Source organism: Schistocerca piceifrons, chromosome X (assembly GCF_021461385.2).
Source record: "Schistocerca piceifrons isolate TAMUIC-IGC-003096 chromosome X, iqSchPice1.1, whole genome shotgun sequence".
Lineage (NCBI taxonomy): Eukaryota > Metazoa > Arthropoda > Insecta > Orthoptera > Acrididae > Schistocerca > Schistocerca piceifrons.
The window spans coordinates 228,383,798-228,403,915 of record NC_060149.1 but is presented as its reverse complement, the minus strand read 5'-3'; the positions used below and the strand labels follow the sequence as shown (position 1 = coordinate 228,403,915).

The 20,118-nt window shown below is 41.2% G+C and overlaps 1 protein-coding gene across 1 annotated transcript in view; it reads left to right on the top strand.

Annotated features, from left to right (window-relative positions):
* The first annotated feature begins 10,625 nt into the window (after nt 1-10,625).
* The window catches only part of LOC124722275 (glutaryl-CoA dehydrogenase, mitochondrial-like), a 28,039-nt gene continuing 18,546 nt past the window's right edge, over nt 10,626-20,118 (top strand). The window contains exons 1-2 of the mRNA XM_047247461.1: nt 10,626-10,639; nt 11,442-11,661. Coding sequence (XP_047103417.1) covers nt 10,626-10,639; nt 11,442-11,661 — 234 coding nt within the window. The remainder of the gene's footprint in view (nt 10,640-11,441; nt 11,662-20,118) is intronic.

Here is a 20,118-nt window from a genome sequence, read left to right as displayed (position 1 = left end):
TCGGGGCCCATCGGCAATCGCGACAATGCGTCAGCGTTGGCGTGCTGGGCCGTGGGGCGATAGTGAATCTCATAGTGAAAACGAGACAAGTATAAGGCCCAACGTTGCAGGCGGTGAGCTACCTTATCCGGAAGCGACGCCGATGGGCTGAACAGAGAGACCAGCGGCTTGTGGTCAGTGATGGGGTGAAATTTAGAACCATACAAAAAAATGCTGAACTTTTTTAGAGCATAAATGATAGCGAGCACCTCCTTTTCGATTTGACAGTAATGCCGTTGCGCATCATTGAGGGTCTTGGAAGCATAGGCAATGGGTCGTTCCGACCCATCCTCATACCGATGGGCGAGAACAGCCCCTAGGCCATACTGTGACGCATCAGTCGCCAGAACCAAGTGCTGATCCGGACGGAATGTGGCAAGACAAGGCGCTGACTGCAAATGAGCCTTCAGGCGGACAAAAGCCTGCTCACACTCGTCGGACCAGCAGAAAGGGACGTTTTTTCATAACAACTGATGCAGAGGATGAGCGACCGCCACCACGGATGGAATGAATTTGTGATAACAAGCAATCTTGCCTAGAAACGCCTGAAGTTCTTTGACCGTAGACGGCCGGGGTAGAGCGTTAATGGCCGCAACATGCTGACGTAGAGGACGTATACCCTCACGGGACAAGTGGAAACCAAGATACACAATGGAGGGTTGGAAGAACTGTGACTTGTCCAGATTGCACCTCCACCCAGCCGAATGCAAAACCCGAAACAGTGAACGCAAATTGCGAAGGTGCTCCTCAGTGGAGGCCCCCGTGACAAGAATGTCATCCAGATAGTTTATGCAGCCAGGAACGGAAGCCGTGAGCTGTTCCAAAAACCGCTGAAAAGTGGCCGGCGCGCGAACGACGCCAAATGGTACCCGCTGGTACTGATACAACCCACAAGGAGTGTTGATGACGAGAAATTCCTTAGAAGAAGCATCCAATGGCAACTGATGGTACGCCTCCGATAAGTCAAGTTTGGAAAAGAACTGGCCCCCAGTGAGCTTGGTAAATAACTCCTCATGACGGGGAAGGGGATAAGTGTCAATGAGGCTCTGAGCGTTGACAGTGGCTTTAAAATCACCACACAATCGCAGACTCCCGTTTGGTTTAGAAACCACCACGATTGGTGATGCCCATTCGCTGGAGGTAACAGGAAGGAGAATCTCCGAAGCTGTTAACCTGTCTATCTCAGCCTTGACAGGTGCACGCAACGCTAGCGGAATAGGGCGTGCCAGGAAAAACTTAGGGCAAGCTGTAGGTTTAAGAGTAATGTGGGCTTCAAAATCCTTGGCACGACCCAGGCCAGCAGAGAACACGAACAAAAATTCAGAACCCAATCCATCCAGCTGTTGATACGGAATATCCTCAGATATGAGGTGCACATCATCATCAACGGAGAACCCGAACAACTGGAAAGCATCATAACCGAACAGGTTTTCAGTGCCCTGTCACGAACCGGCTCTACTGTGCAGGAAAAGTTAACTCCATAAGGACACCGTTACGGTGTAGCTAATGGCTGTAAAGTAATTTAGTAGAGCTGGCCATGATGTCTCCTTTGTTGATGCTGCTGTGTCTGCGTTGTCTTTGTGGCTTCTTGTTGTCTAGGCGATGATTCCTTGGCTGCTTTGGGTCCAAGAAAAAGGTGCGGGTTTTTTAATTATTACTGGACTATCGAAAAACGACGCAGTATTCCACGGTTTCTTTGTATCAAACACATTTATTGCAAGAACTATATGCACAACTACACTCAACCGCGGCCAACACACAAGTGGCTGAAAGCCCGTAGTAGACCAAAGAACACGGTCATAAGCTACAAAGAACATACAATTCCAATATCGATTATTGATCGCAACACCTAAGTTAGTATTATCTTAAGCAAAAACTTTTATAACACGACTTTAGTGAATAATAAAATAAAGTGACGTCTAATAGTGTATCATAACATAAAATGACGTCTATTCGTCAGTTCCATTACAGCCCGCATGATCCACTACATAAAATGTGAGGGGCCGAACAACAGACTTGTAGGCAGTGGAAGCATCAAACTGGCCAATGATGGGAATTTTCTGTTTATTATAAGTTCTCAGATTTCGCGTAACTGGAGACAAGAGAGGGGAGCCCAACTCCAAATACGTGCGAGAATTAATGAGAGTTACTGCAGAGCCAGTGCCCACTTGCATGCGAATGTCTTTATCCAGAACACGAACAGTAACAAACAACTTATTTGTTTGAGAAAGCACACAGTTAACATCCATGTCCGATGCCTTGTCCTCGTTGACAGGAACTTTAGGGGACTGACACACAGAAGCAATGTGGCCTTTTTTCCTACATGAATTACACGTGGCCCAACATTTTGGACACACGGCCCTGTCATGCTGTACGAAACAATGTGGACAAGAAGGAAGTGCGCAACGAACCTGCTTCCGTGGTTGCTGTTGTCGCTGCGAGCGTTGCGGCCCAACGCGACGTTGCTTACGCGAGTGAACCGCCGCCACATCTTCGTTCTCCTGTGAAACAGGCAAATTGTCCGGGTCGAAAGTTGACTGTACAGCGCCTACATCACACCACACATCTATTTGCGCGCCAGCAGTGTGAGACACTTCAAAGGATTGAGCGATGCTTAGAACTTCCGACAACGACGGGTTTGGCAGTTGTAGGGCATGTTGCCAAACTTCTTTATCAGGAGCAAGCCGTAGAATAACATCCCTAACCATTGAATCAGCATAAGACTCATGATGAGTGTCCGTGACAAACTGACATTTCCTACTCAGACCGTGTACTTCCACCGCCCAAGCCCGGTATGATTGATGGGGCTGTTTACGACACTGGTAGAACGCCACACGGGTGGCAACGACGTGGGTGTTTTTTCGGTAATAGTTAGACAATAAGTCACACATTTCCTGGAAGGACAGAGAGGCAGGTTCCCGCAGAGGGGATAACTGAGATAGCAGCTGATAGATCCGTGGGGAAATCCAAGATAGAAATAACGACTTACACATAGGAGCGTCGACAACGCCGAAAGCCAAGAAGTGTTGCCGCAAACGCTTCGCATAATCATCCCAGTCTTCAGCAGCCTCATCGTATGGAGAGAATGGAGGCGGAGAAGAGGAAGCCAGACGATGAGTAAGCGATGTCAACAATGCCTGAATAGCAGCCGTCAACTGTGTTTGTTGTTCAATGAGCGCTTGCATAAGCTGTTCCATGTCTGCCCCGTCACGAACACACAAATCCACAACGCAGTGAAAATATCCGACCTCGTTGCCAAAAAGTGTTATAACCTTTAATCCCCAATAATTGCGTGGATATTCAAACACACTCACTTAGAAGCAATAGCTGGTTACATGATAACAACTCAGTATCTCTTATTCGACTGCCGTGCCGTGACATGCAGCCGCCGCCATTCGTAGCTAGGTGGCACTCCTGCGCTCAGCCGAGTTGCGGAGTGCCTCTATCGCCATTTGCGCGTACTGTCGTGGCGGCACTGTTAAATGTCATGGCACTGTCACAACAGTTTGAGTCTTTTACACAGCAGACAAAGAGATAATTAAGATAATATTTACTACAAAATAAGATTGTATGTTTTATTTTAGACAGAAAATTAGTAGTTATTTTTTTATTATCCTGAGCTGTATGAGAAAAGTTATTAACAATAGAAATGCTAGTTCTACATAGATATGTGCTATACTGTGTTCCCACTACACTGGGTTCATAAATGCCCATACAAAAACCTCTCTGCCCCTGGCAACAGGCTGGCCTCAACCTCCATCACTTTCACTCTCTACAACCTCCCTTGCTCTTCTCACATTTGGTCATAGTAGTTATGAAATTGTTTTCCTGCAAAGGAAAACTTGATACATTCATATCTCTGCTCCACAGTAACCTGAGTTCTGTGGCCAACAGTGCTGACAGGTGACACTCAACTTCATGGAAAAAGTTGAGTCCAAACATATACATGAATAAGATGAAAAATACAAGTTTCTTACCAGTTTTGCTTCTGAGATAGTATTGAGAAAAAATAAGAGTTCAGTATACAGTCCAGTAAAAAGTTAATAGTGACAGAGTTAATCAAGTGAAAGGTAAATGAAACAGTAAACTCTATTTTTTTAAATTATTGTGGTTACAGTTCTATGTAGTTGGAAAGTTCAGTTAGTTGTGATGTCTTCATAGCACTTTTGGCAAGATGATGCCACTAAACTCCATAGCTGCTGTGATATCTTTCCGTACTATATTTTTTAGAAGAAATTTTGCAAAAGGGGTTGAGTCACTAATTTACGGTGACTTGGGAGATGATAACTCACAGGTTCAAATATCTTGTGACTTACGTATTCTCAGCAAACATGGTAGCTTACATAAATGAATTTCTGAACCACTGCTACAGCATTAAGTTCAGTTAATAAAATGTCCTTACAGCAAGTCTCTGAAGCAACAGGGATCATTTTACAAAATGGTAGTTGATGCTTCCTTTGTGTAGCATAGCAAATGACAGCCATTTTGGCCTTTTGAGACTATTACCCCTGTAATCTTGGAGACTAGGACTTAACAATTGAATGAGCTCCTAATTCTGGATGGAGTGTCCATAATGGCAGTGGCTGCATCACCTACAATGGCAGCGTTATGTGGGATCAGGTGCCATGTCCTTCTTCACCAGTCCATGCTGAAGACCCCCTGCTGGCTGCTACTGCTGTCCTGTATCTTGACCATAAACAGTGGAAAGCTCCCACCTCTGACAGCCTTCTGTTTGTTTCTGTCACAGAGGACACACTCCCATGTCTTTTCTCCCTTTCTGTTGCCCCCAACATATTCTCATTGGTCCCCATTCTTGCTGCTTTGTTATGACAGTAATTTTATCATTGTGTGGTTCAGAATAGTACAAAAATTTAGTGGTTATTTTCGCTGTCTAAAATAAAATGTTAAAATATTATTTAGCAATTAACATAATAATATAAGAGTTTACCTGGTATAAGAAATGATAGCCTCTCAAGTTTTCTGCCAGTGACAGATGTGTGGCAGAACCATTACAAAAGTGAATTACATACATTCACACAATGCACCTGGAACACCTCAAAATGTTGCTTTTGGTATTGCCTGTAAGAGTCTCAAGCCCCTGTGTTTCTTGGAATGGCACAAATGACGCTGGACATGGTAGTAGGGACACTAAAGCGTGTATCTCCTAAGACTGTTGGTGACTGCATTATTCCAAACTTTTTTATTGGCTCTCCTGTTTGTTTAGTTGTTACTGAAGTAGTTGATGGTGTTGCTGAAGTTATTGCTGGTCTATTTCAGTTCTTATTGCTTGCTCTTCTCTGTGGAAGGGAATACATTGTACTTTATGAAAGAATTACGACTTATTAACAGGAACCATGGACCTTGCCGTTGGTGGGGAGGCTCGCGTGCCTCAGCGATACAGATGGTCGTACCATAGGTTCAACCACAACGGAGGGGTATCTGTTGAGAGGCCAGACAAATGTGTGGTTCCTGAAGAGGGGCAGCAGCCTTTTCAGTAGTTGCAGGGGCAACAGTCTGGATGATTGACTGATCTGGCCTTGCACCACTAACCAAAACGGCCTTGCTGTGCTGGTACTGCGAACGGCTAAAAGCAAGGGGAAACTACAGCCATAATTTTTCCCGAGGGCATGCAGCTTTACTGTATGGTTAAATGATGATGGCGTCCTCTTGTGTAACATATTCCGGAGGTAAAACAGTCCCCCATTCGGATCTCTGGGCGGGGACTACTCAAGAGGATGTCGTTATCAGGAGAAAGAAAACTGGCGTTCTACGGATCGGAGCATGGAATGTCAGATCCCTTAATCGGGCAGGTAGGTTAGAAAATTTAAAAAGGGAAATGGATAGGTTGAAGTTAGATATAGTGGGAATTAGTCAAGTTCGGTGGCAGGAGGAACAAGACTTTTGGTCAGGTGAATACAGGGTTATAAATACTAAATCAAATAGGGGTAATGCAGGAGTAGGTTTAATAATGAATAAAAAAATAGGAGTTCAGGTAAGCTACTACAAACAACATAGTGAACGCATTATTGTGGCCAAGATAGACACAAAGCCCACGCCTACAACAATTGTACAAGTTTATATGCCAACTAGCTCTGCAGATGATGAAGAAATTGATGAAACGTATGATGAGATAAAAGAAATTATTCAGGTAATGAAGCGAGACGAAAATTTAATACTCATGGGTGACTGGAATTCGAGAGTAGGAAAAGGGAGAGAAGGAAACATAGTGGGTGAATACGGATTGGGGGAGAGAAATGAAAGAGGAAGCCATCTGGTAGAATTTTGCACAGAGCATAACTTAATCATAGCTAACACTTGGTTCAAGAATCATAAAAGAAGGCTGTATACATGGAAGAATCCTGGAGATACTAGAAGGTATCAGATAGATTATATAATGGTAAGACAGAGATTTAGGAACCAGGTTTTAAATTGTAAGACATTTCCAGGGGCAGATGTCGACTGTGACCACAATCTACTGGTTATGAACTGTAGATTAAAACTGATGAAACTGCAAAAAGGTGGGAATTTAAGGAGATGGGACCTGGATAAACTGACTAAACGAGAGGTTGTACAGAGTTTCAGGGAGAGCATAATGGAACAATTGACAGGAATGGGGGAAAGAAATACAGTAGAAGAAGGAATGAAGTAGTGAAGGCAGCAGAGGATCAAGTAGGTAAAAAGACGAGTGCTAGTAGAAATCCTTAGGTAACAGAAGAAATATTGAATTTAATTGATGAAAGGAGAAAATATAAAAATGCAGTAAGTGAAACAGGCAAAAAGGAATACAAACGTCTCAAAAATGAGATCAACAGGAAGTGCAAAATGGCTAAGCAGGGATGGCTAGAGGACAAATGTAAGGATGTAGAGGCTTATCTCACTAGGGGTAAGATAGATACTGTCTACAGGAAAATTAAAGAGACCTTTGGAGAAAAGAGAGCCACTTGTATGAATATCAAGAGCTCAGATGGAAACCCAGTTCTAAGCAAAGAAGGGAAAGCAGAAAGGTGGAAGGAGAATATAGAGGGTCTATACAAGGGCGATGTACTTGAGGACAATATTATGGAAATGGAAGAGGATGTAGATGAAGATGAAATGGGAGATACGATACTGTGTGAAGAGTTTGACAGAACACTGAAAGACCTGAGTCGAAACAAGGCCTCGGGAGTAGACAACATTCCATTGGAACTACTGACGGCCTTGGGAGAGCCAGTCCTGACAAAACTCTACCATCTGGTGAGCAAGATGTATGAGACAGGCGAAATACCCTCAGACTTAAAGAAGAATATAATAATTCCAATCCCAAAGAAAGCAGGTGTTGACAGATGTGAATATTACCGAACTATCAGTTTAATAAGTCACAACTGCAAAATACTAACGCGAATTCTTTACAGACGAATGGAAAAACTGGTAGAAGCCAACCTCGGCGAAGATCAGTTTGGATTCCGCAGAAATGTTGGAACACATGAGGCAATACTGACCCTACTACTTATCTTAGAAAATAGATTAAGAAAAGGCAAACCTACATTTCTAGCATTTGTAGACTTAGAGAAAGCTTTTGACAATGTTGACTGGAATACTCTCTTTCAAATTCTAAAGGTGGCAGGGGTAAAATACAGGGAGCGAAAGGCTATTTACAATTTGTACAGAAAGTAGATGGCAGTTATAAGAGTCGAGGGGCATGAAAGGGAAGCAGTGGTTGGGAAGGGAGTGAGACGGGGTTGTAGCCCACGTTGAGGTTCGCCGATGACATTGTAATTCTGTCAGAGACAGCAAAGGGCTTGGAAGAGTAGTTGAACGGAATGGACAGTGTCTTGAAAGGAGGATATAAGATGAACATCAACAAAAGCTAAATGAGGATAATGGAATGTAGTCGAATTAAGTCGGGTGATGCTGAGGGAATTAGATTAGAAAATGAGACACTTAAAGTAGTAAAGGAGTTTTGCTATTTGGGGAGCAAAACAACTGATGATGGTCGAAGTAGAGAGGATATAAAATGTAGAATGGCAATGGCAAGGAAAGCGTTTCTGAAGAAAAGAAATTTGTTAACATCGATTATAGATTTAAGTGTCAGGAAGTCGTTTATGAAAGTATTTGTATGGAGTGTAGCCATGTATGGAAGTGAAACATGGACGGTAAATAGGTTGGACAAGAGTAGTATAGAAGCTTTCGAAATGTGGTGATACAGAAGAATGCTGAAGATTAGATGGGTAGATCACATAACTAATGAGGAGGTATTGAACAGAATTGGGGAGAAGAGGAGTTTGTGTCACAACTTGACTAGAAGAAGGGATCGGTTGGTAGGACATGTTCTGAGGCATCAAGGGATCACAAATTTAGCATTTGAGGGCAGCGTGGCGTGTAAAAGTTGTAGAGGGAGACCAAGAGATGAATACACTAAGCAAATTCAGAAGGATGTAGGTTGCAGTAAGTACTGGGAGATGAAGAAGCTTGCACAGGATAGAGTAGCATGGAGAGCTGCATCAAACCAGTCTCAGGACTGAAGACAACAACAACAGCAACAACAACAACAACAGGAAACTTGAAACATATACCAGAATAATTGTCAGTTTGTCAGGACATTACATGAATAATGTAGACCTGAGTTCAAAATTTTTTGAACCTCAATTATTTGCATAGAACAGATGATAGAAATGTACTGAACTTCACTTCAGGCAAGGGAACCTTTAATGGACCACCAATCGTTGAAATACCTGTATCAATGTGCATGTAGAAGAACATTGCATTGGCATAAATAAAGATATTATGTTTTGTGGCTTGGGTACCAAGGAGAACTTTCAGGGCTGTAGAACTAGCCAATAATGTGTTGCTCAATTGAAATTTTGGTATCCCCACCAGCAGACAAATGTATGGACACAGATGAACTGCAGTGGGTTCTGTGGTAGAGTAGTGCAGAAGCTATCATGGACGTCATGTGTGGAGTGTCATATGGGCAGAACTGCTGACTCAGGTGTTTACTTGCCAGGGACGATAGGTTGGGCCAGTGAGTTCCTATGGAGTGATTGATTAACACTGACCTGACTTCCACATTGCAGCATGCTCTTGTTTCCACATGTTATTTGTTTGGTAATTCATGCTGGTTGCATTTTGTGCTTTTCTCCTTGTGTCTCTACATGGTGTTTGGACTCCCTGTTCCCCCATAGATCAACTTGCACATTGAGTTTATCCTCTTCTGCGGTCCAGCTTCCAGGCTCCTGGGTTGAGTGCCCACAGTTGGCTAGATTAGTGACATTTGTGCTGATGGCTATGTTTTGCAACGTTGTCGTGCCTGTGCAGATACAAAAGAAACAATTATGTTGAAGTATGGTTTTTCACTGTATTAAGTGTTGCAAGTATTAATTCTAGATTTGCATAAGGCATTTGGTTCTATAAATCATACAGTACTTTTATCCAAATTAGCGGTATAATAGCAGTATCACTAAAATTCATAAGTTATCTCTGAGATGGGAGACAGTATGCTAAACTATCTTATAAGAATGGAAGTAAGAATGCCCCACAGTAAAATCAGTATACAAGACTCTCAACTTTGGAGTTCCCAGGGAAGTATTCTTAGATCATAAAACTTAAAGCTAGTGAACTATGCTGCTGATACAGCATTTATTATCCTCAGCCGCAATGAGCAGATAGCATTCCAAAACAATAAAGACAACTTTGAACTAATCATGGAACATCTGATCATGAATAAACTTATGCCGAATAAGGCCAAGACTGTTGTGATAAAGTTGGTGCTCAATTGCAACCAGTCTCAAGTGTATATAAATATTGAATCACTGTCTACAGTTGAAACATCCAATAAACATAAATTTTTAGACATTGTTATTGATGAGTGTCTTACATGAAAAGAGTCTGTCAGCTACATCTGTAAAGAGACTAGCTGAAATATTTGGTTGCTAAAACACCTGAAAAATATATAACTCCTCCTATTATTAAACAAATGCTCTATGGATTAATCCCTTCTCATTTACAACACGAGACTGAAATTTGGGGTGGAGCACCCACAGTCTACATGGATAAAATATTCAGGCTTCAGAAGATACTAGTTATGGTTATTACTACTGTAAGCAAACACTAGTCGTGTTGGGACTATATTAAGTATAATTTATTGACTATACAGTAAAGGTATATGCTTATGACAATTATATTTGTAAAAGAGAATGATGCAATAAGCATAATGAATAGAGATTTTATTAATGCAATACATGAACAAGGTGTATTCAAATAACTTAGGGGAATGCAGCTGGGTGACGACATTCTATACACTGGGAGAAACTAAGGTCTCATAAGGTGTTGTTATTATGATACTGAGTAACAAAAGTGCTACAAATGAAAGTCCACTTGCATTTTATAATAGGTTGCCAAATAATGTGAAGCAGCTCTGTGGAAATTTCTTTAAGAGCAAGTTGAAACAGCTGTTAATTAAAAGACTTTTATATCCACTCAGACATTTCTGAACTCCATTATCAGTAGTATTACTTTTGAATGTTGCAGTGTATTAGTGGCGTTGAATGTTTATATAATGGCATCTAATGTGCTTCTATTTTAGCTTATGTATTCCTTATATGTACGACATGATATCATCATTGTAAGTGTGCAGCAATTACAATGTTCAAGGCTGTAAAGGTATCATAGACAAATAAAGGTTAATAATAATAATAATAATAATAATAATATCATTTCTTATGTTATAAAAATCCTACACTGGTGCTTTTCTATGTTAATAATCATGCATAATAATATTGTATTGTATGGAACTGAGGACCTAGAAATGATGGAGAGGCTTCGTCCCTGCCATAGCCCACAGTGGTACACAATCCCACAACAGGTTACAGCAGTCCACTCACCCCACCGCCGCCCCACACCGAACCAAGGGTTATTGCGCGGTTCAGCCCCCAGTGGACACCTCCCCTCCCCCAGGAACATATCACACCAGACGAGAGTAACCCCAATGTTTGCATGGTAGAATAATGATGGTGTATGCGTACATGGAGAAAGTGTTTGTGAAGCAATCGCTGACATAGTGTAACTGAGGCAGAATAAGTGGAACCAGCCCACATTTGCCAAGGCAGATGGAAAACCGCCTTAAAAACCATCCACATACTTGCTGGCACACCGGACCTCAACACTAATCCATTGCATGGATTTGTGCCAGGGACCGGCATGCCTCCTACCTGGAAAGCAGTGCGTTAGACTGCACAGCTAACCGAGTGGGCATGCATAATAGTACATACCTGTAGCTATATTTGGGTATTTCAGACACATCATATTGTCATATGCTTGTTCCTTAATACTATCTATGATGAGTTTCCATTGTGTTGATTTTTTTTGATTTGAAAAGTGTACTTGTAATACTGCATCTATGTTTATGTAACTTATTGTCTGTTCAGGATAAGCAATGCCCCAGTTGCAGATATTTTAATTATTTGGGCAAAATGTGAAGACGGCAAGTTACGAGGATTCATTGTGGAATGGAATGGAGCTAAAGGATTGGCAACACCCAAAATAGAAGGCAAATTCTCACTTCGGGCATCTGCTACAGGAATGATTTTCTTAGATGAAGTTGAAATTCCAGAGGAAAACGTTCTTCCTGGTGTGACCAGTTTCAAAGTAAGCTTGAATTTTGTTTTTGTCATGTGTCACCATAACTCACTACCATGATCCCTAATCTTATACCAGAACATACTGAATATGGGCAGAGTAATTCAGTCAAGAATTGCAATGTGTGAGACTGACAACTACGTTGCGACACCAACCAAGAGCAGTATTTAATTCTTTGTTAAATGAGAATTGTGTGTTGGTAGGAACAAGTGAGGGCAAAGTGTCATGTTTTGTGTATGCATTAACTCAGAACAGCAAGAAAAATTTCTTTATTCTAGTAGAAGCATCTTTAGGCAACAGATGCAAAAGTTACTTTATTTTCTACAATTTTCTTCTTTATTATGCCTGTAATGTCTAGAACTTCCTTTAGATTCCATAGATGAGTGTATTTTAATTCCCTTAGCTGAAGTTTTACCCAGCAAAGCAATCCAATTATCTGGCCAGGGTGCCGGTGCCCCTGTGTTCATGCCCTATAAGCAAGGAGGGGAGGTAGTAATTGTGTACCTTCCAGTACTGTTACAAGAGGAGTGCTGTCGCACGCTAAATGTCTATACTCACATCTAAATGAAGTACCCATTTAGAATAAGACCGGAATTGGGACACATAGTATATCTCACCTAGGCTGCTCACAGTGGGCAGCAGTAAGAAGGGCAATATCTGGAAAACTATCTTCCCCAGTGACATCGCTATTTTCTACGTGTGTATCTGTTGATTCTTTGCTGCTGTTTCATTGGAGGATGACAATGCTGACTTTTTGTTTGAATCTGTGCTGAGTGATTTTATTTATATTTTCAGTTCCTTGGCCATCAAAGTGTGTCTCCTCCACTCATCATCACACACTTTTTTGGCATGATACGTATACTTTCAAGTCTTCTAAGGACACAGCAGTAAAAGATAATGTCACAGCCACATAAGCAAAGTGACATTGTGGTCTAGTGGTTAGCATTTGTGCCTAGTAATGCCAAGGTCCTGTGTTTGATTCCCAGTGACCATCTCAAATTTTTCGTAGGTGGAAAGGTTTGGAAGGAAACCCACTTAGCCTTGTAATGCCAACTATAACCAGAAAAATTGATGCATAAATCACCAAAGTAGTGTTACATCAAAAGGTATGCACCAAGCTAGATGACAAACAACATTTATTTATTAGCAGCAGAGGCATGAGCTGTTAAGTTTTTCAGGTTAGAGAGTAAGATGTGTGATGTATCACGATTATCTTTGCAAGATTTCATAATAGTTCTGTAGGATTTAGGTCTAGATGGCATGACAGCAGTAAGAAGGGACATTTTTTGCAAGAGTTTACCAATTGAATAAAGAGAAAGTGTTTGTTGCTCCATAATTAATGTGAAAGTTTGGTTTTCTTTGTCTCTACAGATTTGTATTTTTTTTGCCATTTCTACATGATAGTCTGAAGTTTTCCTGTTGTCACAGAGAATATGTGAACAAAAAATGAAACTCTGCAGTCACAACAATGAAACGCTCTCTGGCACTGTTGTCTGATGACACTGTTCACACATTGCCACTTTGCAATATTTTTCACAGTGTAGTGTGTCTCGATCCATGGCTCATCTAAGTAAACCATTGGTCACTTTATGCTAATGCTTCATTTTATAAATTTTTTTAAAAGTCTGATATCATGGGCTTTTTTGCTAGTATGTTCATGACTCATTCATTCTAGCAACTTCTAAAATCAAATCCCATAGATGGAACAGTTTTTCTTAGAGTTTCTTTTCTAGTAGGGAAGGCTAATTCAGTGAAACAACAGCTGTGAAATTTCTGCAAAGATTGTATTTCCTTCCATGGCCATAATATTGCAGCAATTTATTTAGATCACCAATGAAATATTTATTGTATGCATTTCTCTAATTCTGTTTTGGAGCACATACTTGATGTCCTACTCCACTTGGCATCATATCCCTCCTTCTGTAATTTGCACACCATTCCCTAACTGAATGCATCTTTTATCACCTTCTGTGTCAGCACTATCACACTTTCCTCGTTTTCATTGCCTGTAATATTAATGATGTTAATAGCAAGTAGTCATGGCTTTCCACAAAGGTATTTTCTGCAGTCCCTTTTTGTGCTCACACTCTGAGATGGACTGGAACGTTACTGTAACAAGTCACATCGCCAAGTAGTTCCCATTACAGCCAGGTAACTGATTCACCTTGCCGAGTAATACAGAGTGCTTATTGTTATTGTTGAATTCATCAGTCTGAAGACTGACTTGTTTTCCTGTATAAACTTTTTACTACCTGCATAACTACTGCACCCTACATCAATTTAAACCTGCCTACTGTATTTAACATTGATTTCCCCCTGCAATTTTTACCCCTGACACGTTCCTCTAGGCCAAATTAAACTATTCTTTGATGCCTCAGGATGTGTCTAATCAATCTCTTTCTTCTGTTAGGCAAGTTTTGATGTTAAGCTCTTTGATGTCTAATTCCATTCAGTACCTCCTTGTTACTTATCCAATCTATACATTTAATCTTCAGGATTTTTCTGTAGCACCAAATATGCTTATATTCTCTTTACCATTTATTTTCTTCCTTTCACTTCTACATGACACCACACTCCAAATGAATACATTCATAAAAGGCTCCCTAACACTTAAATTTGTATTTGTTGTTAACATCATCTTGCTTTTCAGGAAAGTTTTTCTTGCTATTGCCAGTTTCTGTGTGTGTTCGATATTCACTCTGTATGTTCTAAATATTCTTGTCAGTTTTATATTTTCTTTTGAAATATGATGTAACAACTGAACTCTAAAACATACACTATAATCTAATCATCAGATGAACATGTTAACTGTTGCAGAGGATTGGTTTTCATGATCTCGCTAATATCCAAAAGCCACTCATTGTGAGAATGCAATTGCAGCAGTGCTAGACAGGGAGCAGTGCTGTAGGTTTTGTGCCATTTTATTTTGAGACTACAGCTTGCTGTAGTTTGACAGAAAGCATGGCAAATAGATGGATCAGGCTGAATGCCTTCTGTTTTCGTCCAAAGTTTTTTGTACATTTGGGTACAAAAATCTTCAGTAATTATCAAATTTATGTGTGCTTCAGAAGAATTAGAAATTCAGAGAAGAAGAAAGTTGCTTAAAATCTACTGCTGTCTTTTGAATGCATGGAAATAAAATATTCAAATTCATAATAGTGATTATGTATAAAACTATTTTTGTGTTTAGCAGAATATAAGCAGAGTTTAGTTTCTGAGAGGATGAAACGTACAAGGGTATACTCTGCAATGGTTTTAAGATAACGACTGAATTTGATGTACCATAAACTGGGTTAAATTATGCAACCTGGGTTACTTTACACACTTTCCATTAAGTTCTGTGGGGTGCCGCCCATGGCCTGTTTTGGAAATTCTGAGTAAAATGGCTGCTTAGATAAGACATAGCGAACTTTACTGGATTGAAAAATCATGACAGTGTTGTTCATACATCATGATGCAGGATGATAAATGCAGTTAATTGGATGTGAGCATCTTTACGTATTTTTACATTGCTTAGAAACTGTCATTGCCATGTCACAGTTATGTGGAACAGTAGGTGAAACACTTTTTTAGTGGAGACATTTTACTAGCAAGCTGAAAACAAGCAAAGGTGTGTGACTTTTGCTTGGGTGGGGGTAACTTTACGACGACTGCAAACAAAAGCAGAAAATAAGGTTACTGAGGAAATTATTGGACAAGTGCTATCTTATGATGAGATTCAAGTTAAGTTCGTGAAGATGACAGGTGACTCAACATAGACATTTGTATGGCCTGATGTTGGAGATATCTCCAAAATCAATAACTAGGGGCTACTTGATGAACCTGTGGTATTACAAAGATGATCTTTGTAGTTCAAAGAACACCTGCAATCTTTTATGTATGTATCCAGTCTTTATTGAAGTGAAATCAAGGTTAGTAGTGCCTCATCCTGCTATAGAAATACTATAAAAGTGAAGGTGAGAAACTCGTGCTCCAGACACAGCAGAAGCATTATTTTCAATTTACATAATAAAAACTTAAAATTTAAATGACTTGCCATATTGCATTTATCCTTGTAATAGGTTCCAACAAGTCAATAAAGCTATGAAAAGTGTCATGCCACTTCAGATTTCTGTTTTCTTTCCATTTAAAATTTCCAGACGTGTGTAAAGTTATCCATTATAAGGCAATACTGCCAAATATCTTGCAAAGTACACTGAAGAGCCAAAAAACTGGTACACCTGCCTAATATTGTGTAGGGCCCCCGCAAGCATGCAGAAGTGCCACAATATGATGTGGCATGAACTCGACTAACGTCAGAAGTAGTGCTGGAGGGAACTGACACCATGAATGCTTCAGGGCTGTCCATAAATCCATAAGAGTATGAGAGGGTGGAATCTCTTCTGCACAGCACGTTGCAAGGCATCCCAGATATGCTGAATAATGTTCATGTCTGGGGAGTTTGATGGCCAGTGGAAGTGTTTAAAGTCAAAAGAATGTTCCTGGAGCCACTCTATAGCAATTCTGGATGTATGGGGTGTCGAGTTGTCCTGCTGGAATTGCCCAAATCTGTTGGAATGCACAGTGGACATGAATAATGGATGCAGGTGATCAGACAGGATGCTTACGCATGTGTCACCTATCACAGTCATCTCTAGACATATCAAGGGCCCCATAGCACTCCCAACTGCACACGCGCCACACTATTACAGAGCCTCCACCAGCTTGAACAGTCCTCAGCTGACATGAAGGGTCCATGAATTAATGAGGTTGTCTCCATACCCTTACACATCCATCCGCTTGTTTCCAGTCATCAACAGTCCAATGTCGGTGTTGATGATCACAGGTGAGGTGTAAAGCTTCATGTCGTGCAGTCATTAAGGGTACACGAGTGGGCCTTCGGCTCCAAAAGACTATGTTGATGATGTTTCATTGAATGGTTCACACACTGACACTTATTGATGGCCCAGCATTGAAATCTGCAGCAATTTGTGGAAGGGTTGCACTTCTGTCACGCTGCACTATTCTCTTCAGTTGTCGTTGGTCCCGTTCTTGCAGGTCTTTTTCCAGCTGCTGCGATGTCAGAGATTTGAAGTTTTACTGGATTCATGATATTCACCGTACACTCGTGAAATGGTCACATGGGAAAATCCCCACTTCACCGCTGCCTCGGAGATGCTATGTCCCATCCCTTGTGCACCGACTATAACACCACGTGCAAACTCACTTAAATATTGATAACCTGCCATTGTAGCAGCAGTAACCAATCTAACAACTGCACCAGACACTTGTTGTCTTATATAGGCATTGCCGACTGCAGTGCCATATTCTGCCTGTTTACATATCTCTGCATTTGAATATGCATGTACTCTTTGAATGGAGTAACTTTACACACAATGTTGTTAAAACATGTCATAAACACGATTTCCATTCATTTTGAGGCTACAATTGCCCTTAAGAACCTGAATGATATACAGAAACCCATTGATATCAATTATATAACCAACCACCTCCCCCTTTGAACCATAGTCCTTGCCGTTGGTGGGGAGGCTCGCGTGCCTCAGCGATACAGATAGCCGTACCGTAGGTGCAACCACAACGGAGGGGTATCTGTTGAGAGGCCAAACAAATGAATGGTTCCTGAAGAAAGGCAGCAGCCTTTTCAGTAGTTGCAGGGGCAACAGTCTGGATGATTGACTGATCTGGCCTTGTAACACTAACCAAAACAGCCTCGCTGTGCTGGTACTGCGAACGGTTGAAAGCAAGAGGAAACTACAGCCACAATTTTTACTGAGGGCATGCAGCTTTACTGTATGGTTAATGATGATGGCATCCTCTTGGGTAAAATATTCCGGAGGTAAAATAGTCCCCCATTCGGATCTCCGGGCGGGGACTAATCAGGAGGACATTGTTATGAGGAGAAACAAACCTGGCGTTGTACGGATCGGAGTGTGGAATGTCAGATCCCTTAATCAGGCTGGTAGATTAGAAAATTTAAAAAGGGAAATGGATAGGTTAAAGTTAGATATAGTGGGAATTAGTGAAGTTCGGTGGCAGGAGGAACAAGACTTTTGGTGAGGTGAGCAAGCAGTAAAGGAAACAAAAGAAAAATTTGGAATAGGTATTAAAATCCATGGAGAAGAAATAAAAACTTTAAGGTTCGCAGATGACATTGTAATTCTGTCAGAGACAGCAAAGGACTTGGAAGAGCAGTGGAACGGAATGGACAGTGTCTTGAAGGGAGGATATAAGGTGAACATCAACAAAAGAAAAACGAGGATAATGGAATGTCGTCGAATTAAGTCGGGTGATGCTGAGGGTATTAGATTAGGAAATGAGACACTTAAAGTAGTGAAGGAGTTTTGCTACTTGGGGAGCAAAATAACTAATGATGCTCGAAGGAGAGAGGATATAAAATGTACACCGTCAATTGCAAGGAAAGCGTTTCTGAAGAAGAGAAATTTGGTAACATCGAGTATAGATTTAAGTGTCAGGAAGTCGTTTCTAAAAGTATTTGTATGGAGTGTAGCCATGTATGGAAGTGAAACATGGACGATAAATAGTTTAGACAAGAAGAGAATAGAAGCTTTCAAAATGTGGTGCTGCAGAAGAATGCTGAAGATTAGATGGTTAGATCACACAACTAATGAGGAGGTATTGAATATGATTGGGGAGAAGAGGAGTTTGTGTCACAACTTGACTAGAAGAAGGGATCGGTTGGTAGGACATGTTCTGAGGCATCGGGGGATAACCAATTTAGTATTGGAGGGCAGCGTGGAGGGTAAAAATCGTAGAGGGAGGCCAAGAGATGAATACACTAATCGGATTCAGAAGGACGTAGCCTCCTGTAGGTACTGGGAGATGGAGAAGCTTGCACAGGATAGAGTAGCATGGAGAGCTGAATCAAAGCAGTCTCAGGACTGAAGACCACAACAACAACAACATAACTGACCACACTTTATAAAATCAAGAAAACACAAAAAATGTGTTTGTAGTATCTCCAGTTGACAGTAACAGGAATATTCTTAGTTTTGATGTGAAAAGGAGAAAAATAGATGGAGGAGAATGAAATACTTTTTTTGTGCAATAAGAAAAACTATTGGCTCTGGCCAGTTGTATTAAGACAATACATGTTACTGATATTAAGCTTGCAGTGACTCATAAATGATCATCATTGTGTTGTTTTGTATTGTATTGTATTGTATTGTATGTTAACCGGGGGCCTAGAAACGACGGAGGGGCCCCATCCATGCCGCAGCCAGAGTGGTCCACAACCCTACGATGGCCACCGCGGTCCTCGTCACCCCTCTACCGCCCCACACCAAACCACTCTTTCAGGGTTATTGTGTGTTTTGACCACAGCTCTGTGGTCTAATGATTTTATCAACCAGACTGACCATCTTCATCTTAATGAGGGTGACAGTATGGTCTTCAGGAACTACGGTTACAACATTCATCAAATAAATGGAGTGCTTTCAAGTGAGAATCACAATAAGACCACCGACAAAAAGTGGGAAAAGAAACATGTCTTCTTGCCATTCTGTGGGTCCATGTTGAGCAAGACAAGCCACCTACTGAAAAGACACAAAATCAAATTGATCTTCAGGTCTCTGATAAATATTCGGAAGTCCTGAGACCAGTTAGAGATGGAGTAGGTCGCAGAATACCTCGGGTCTACAAGATGGTTTGTGAGTGCGGCCAGTCATATGTTGGAAATCGGTATGAATGGTAGAACAATGCAGACAGAAGAACAAGAGGCTTTATCGCATACACTACCTTGAGAAATCGACTTTAGCCGAACATGCTTTAGAAAACGGTCGCTTGATCAAATTCGATGAAACCACTGTTGTGGCTCACACTAATGGCTTTTGGGACTGTGTAATTAAATAAGCCACTGAAATAAAAATCATCAATAACGCCCTTAATGGAGATGGCCTCCTGCAGCTCAGAATGATGTGGAATCCAGGGATCACATGGTTGAAGTGGGCATATTGAATGCCAAGTCAAATTATGCCCATATATGGCAAGGCTGTGAGCACCAGTGATATCAGCTGGCAGCTAGCATATATAAGGGTGTACCAGCAGCCCACTGGCAGTCATACCTCTTGGAAAAGGCCAATGAGCACTTGGCTGAAAGCTTGTGACGTTCACCTGCTTTGTTTCTTCATTTGTCCTTGGTGTCGACGTACTGCATTGTTATACTGGCTAAAAAATAGGGGGTGGGGGGGGGGGGTTGGAGGGTGGAAGTTCAACACTGACTACTGTAATTAATGTAGCTAACAGTTGCACAGTTGTGTTTCACAGTTCTTTACTGTCACTGTCCACAACCCCCAACAGTACATAGCTCACTATTGGTAAATTTTGATAAGCCTCATTAATAGGTTGCAGGCAAACATCAGCATACTGCTATGATAGTTTGCTGTTGAACATCTATGAGCAGTATAAACCTAACCACACAGTTCGCAGTTCTTGCAGAAGAATAAGGTA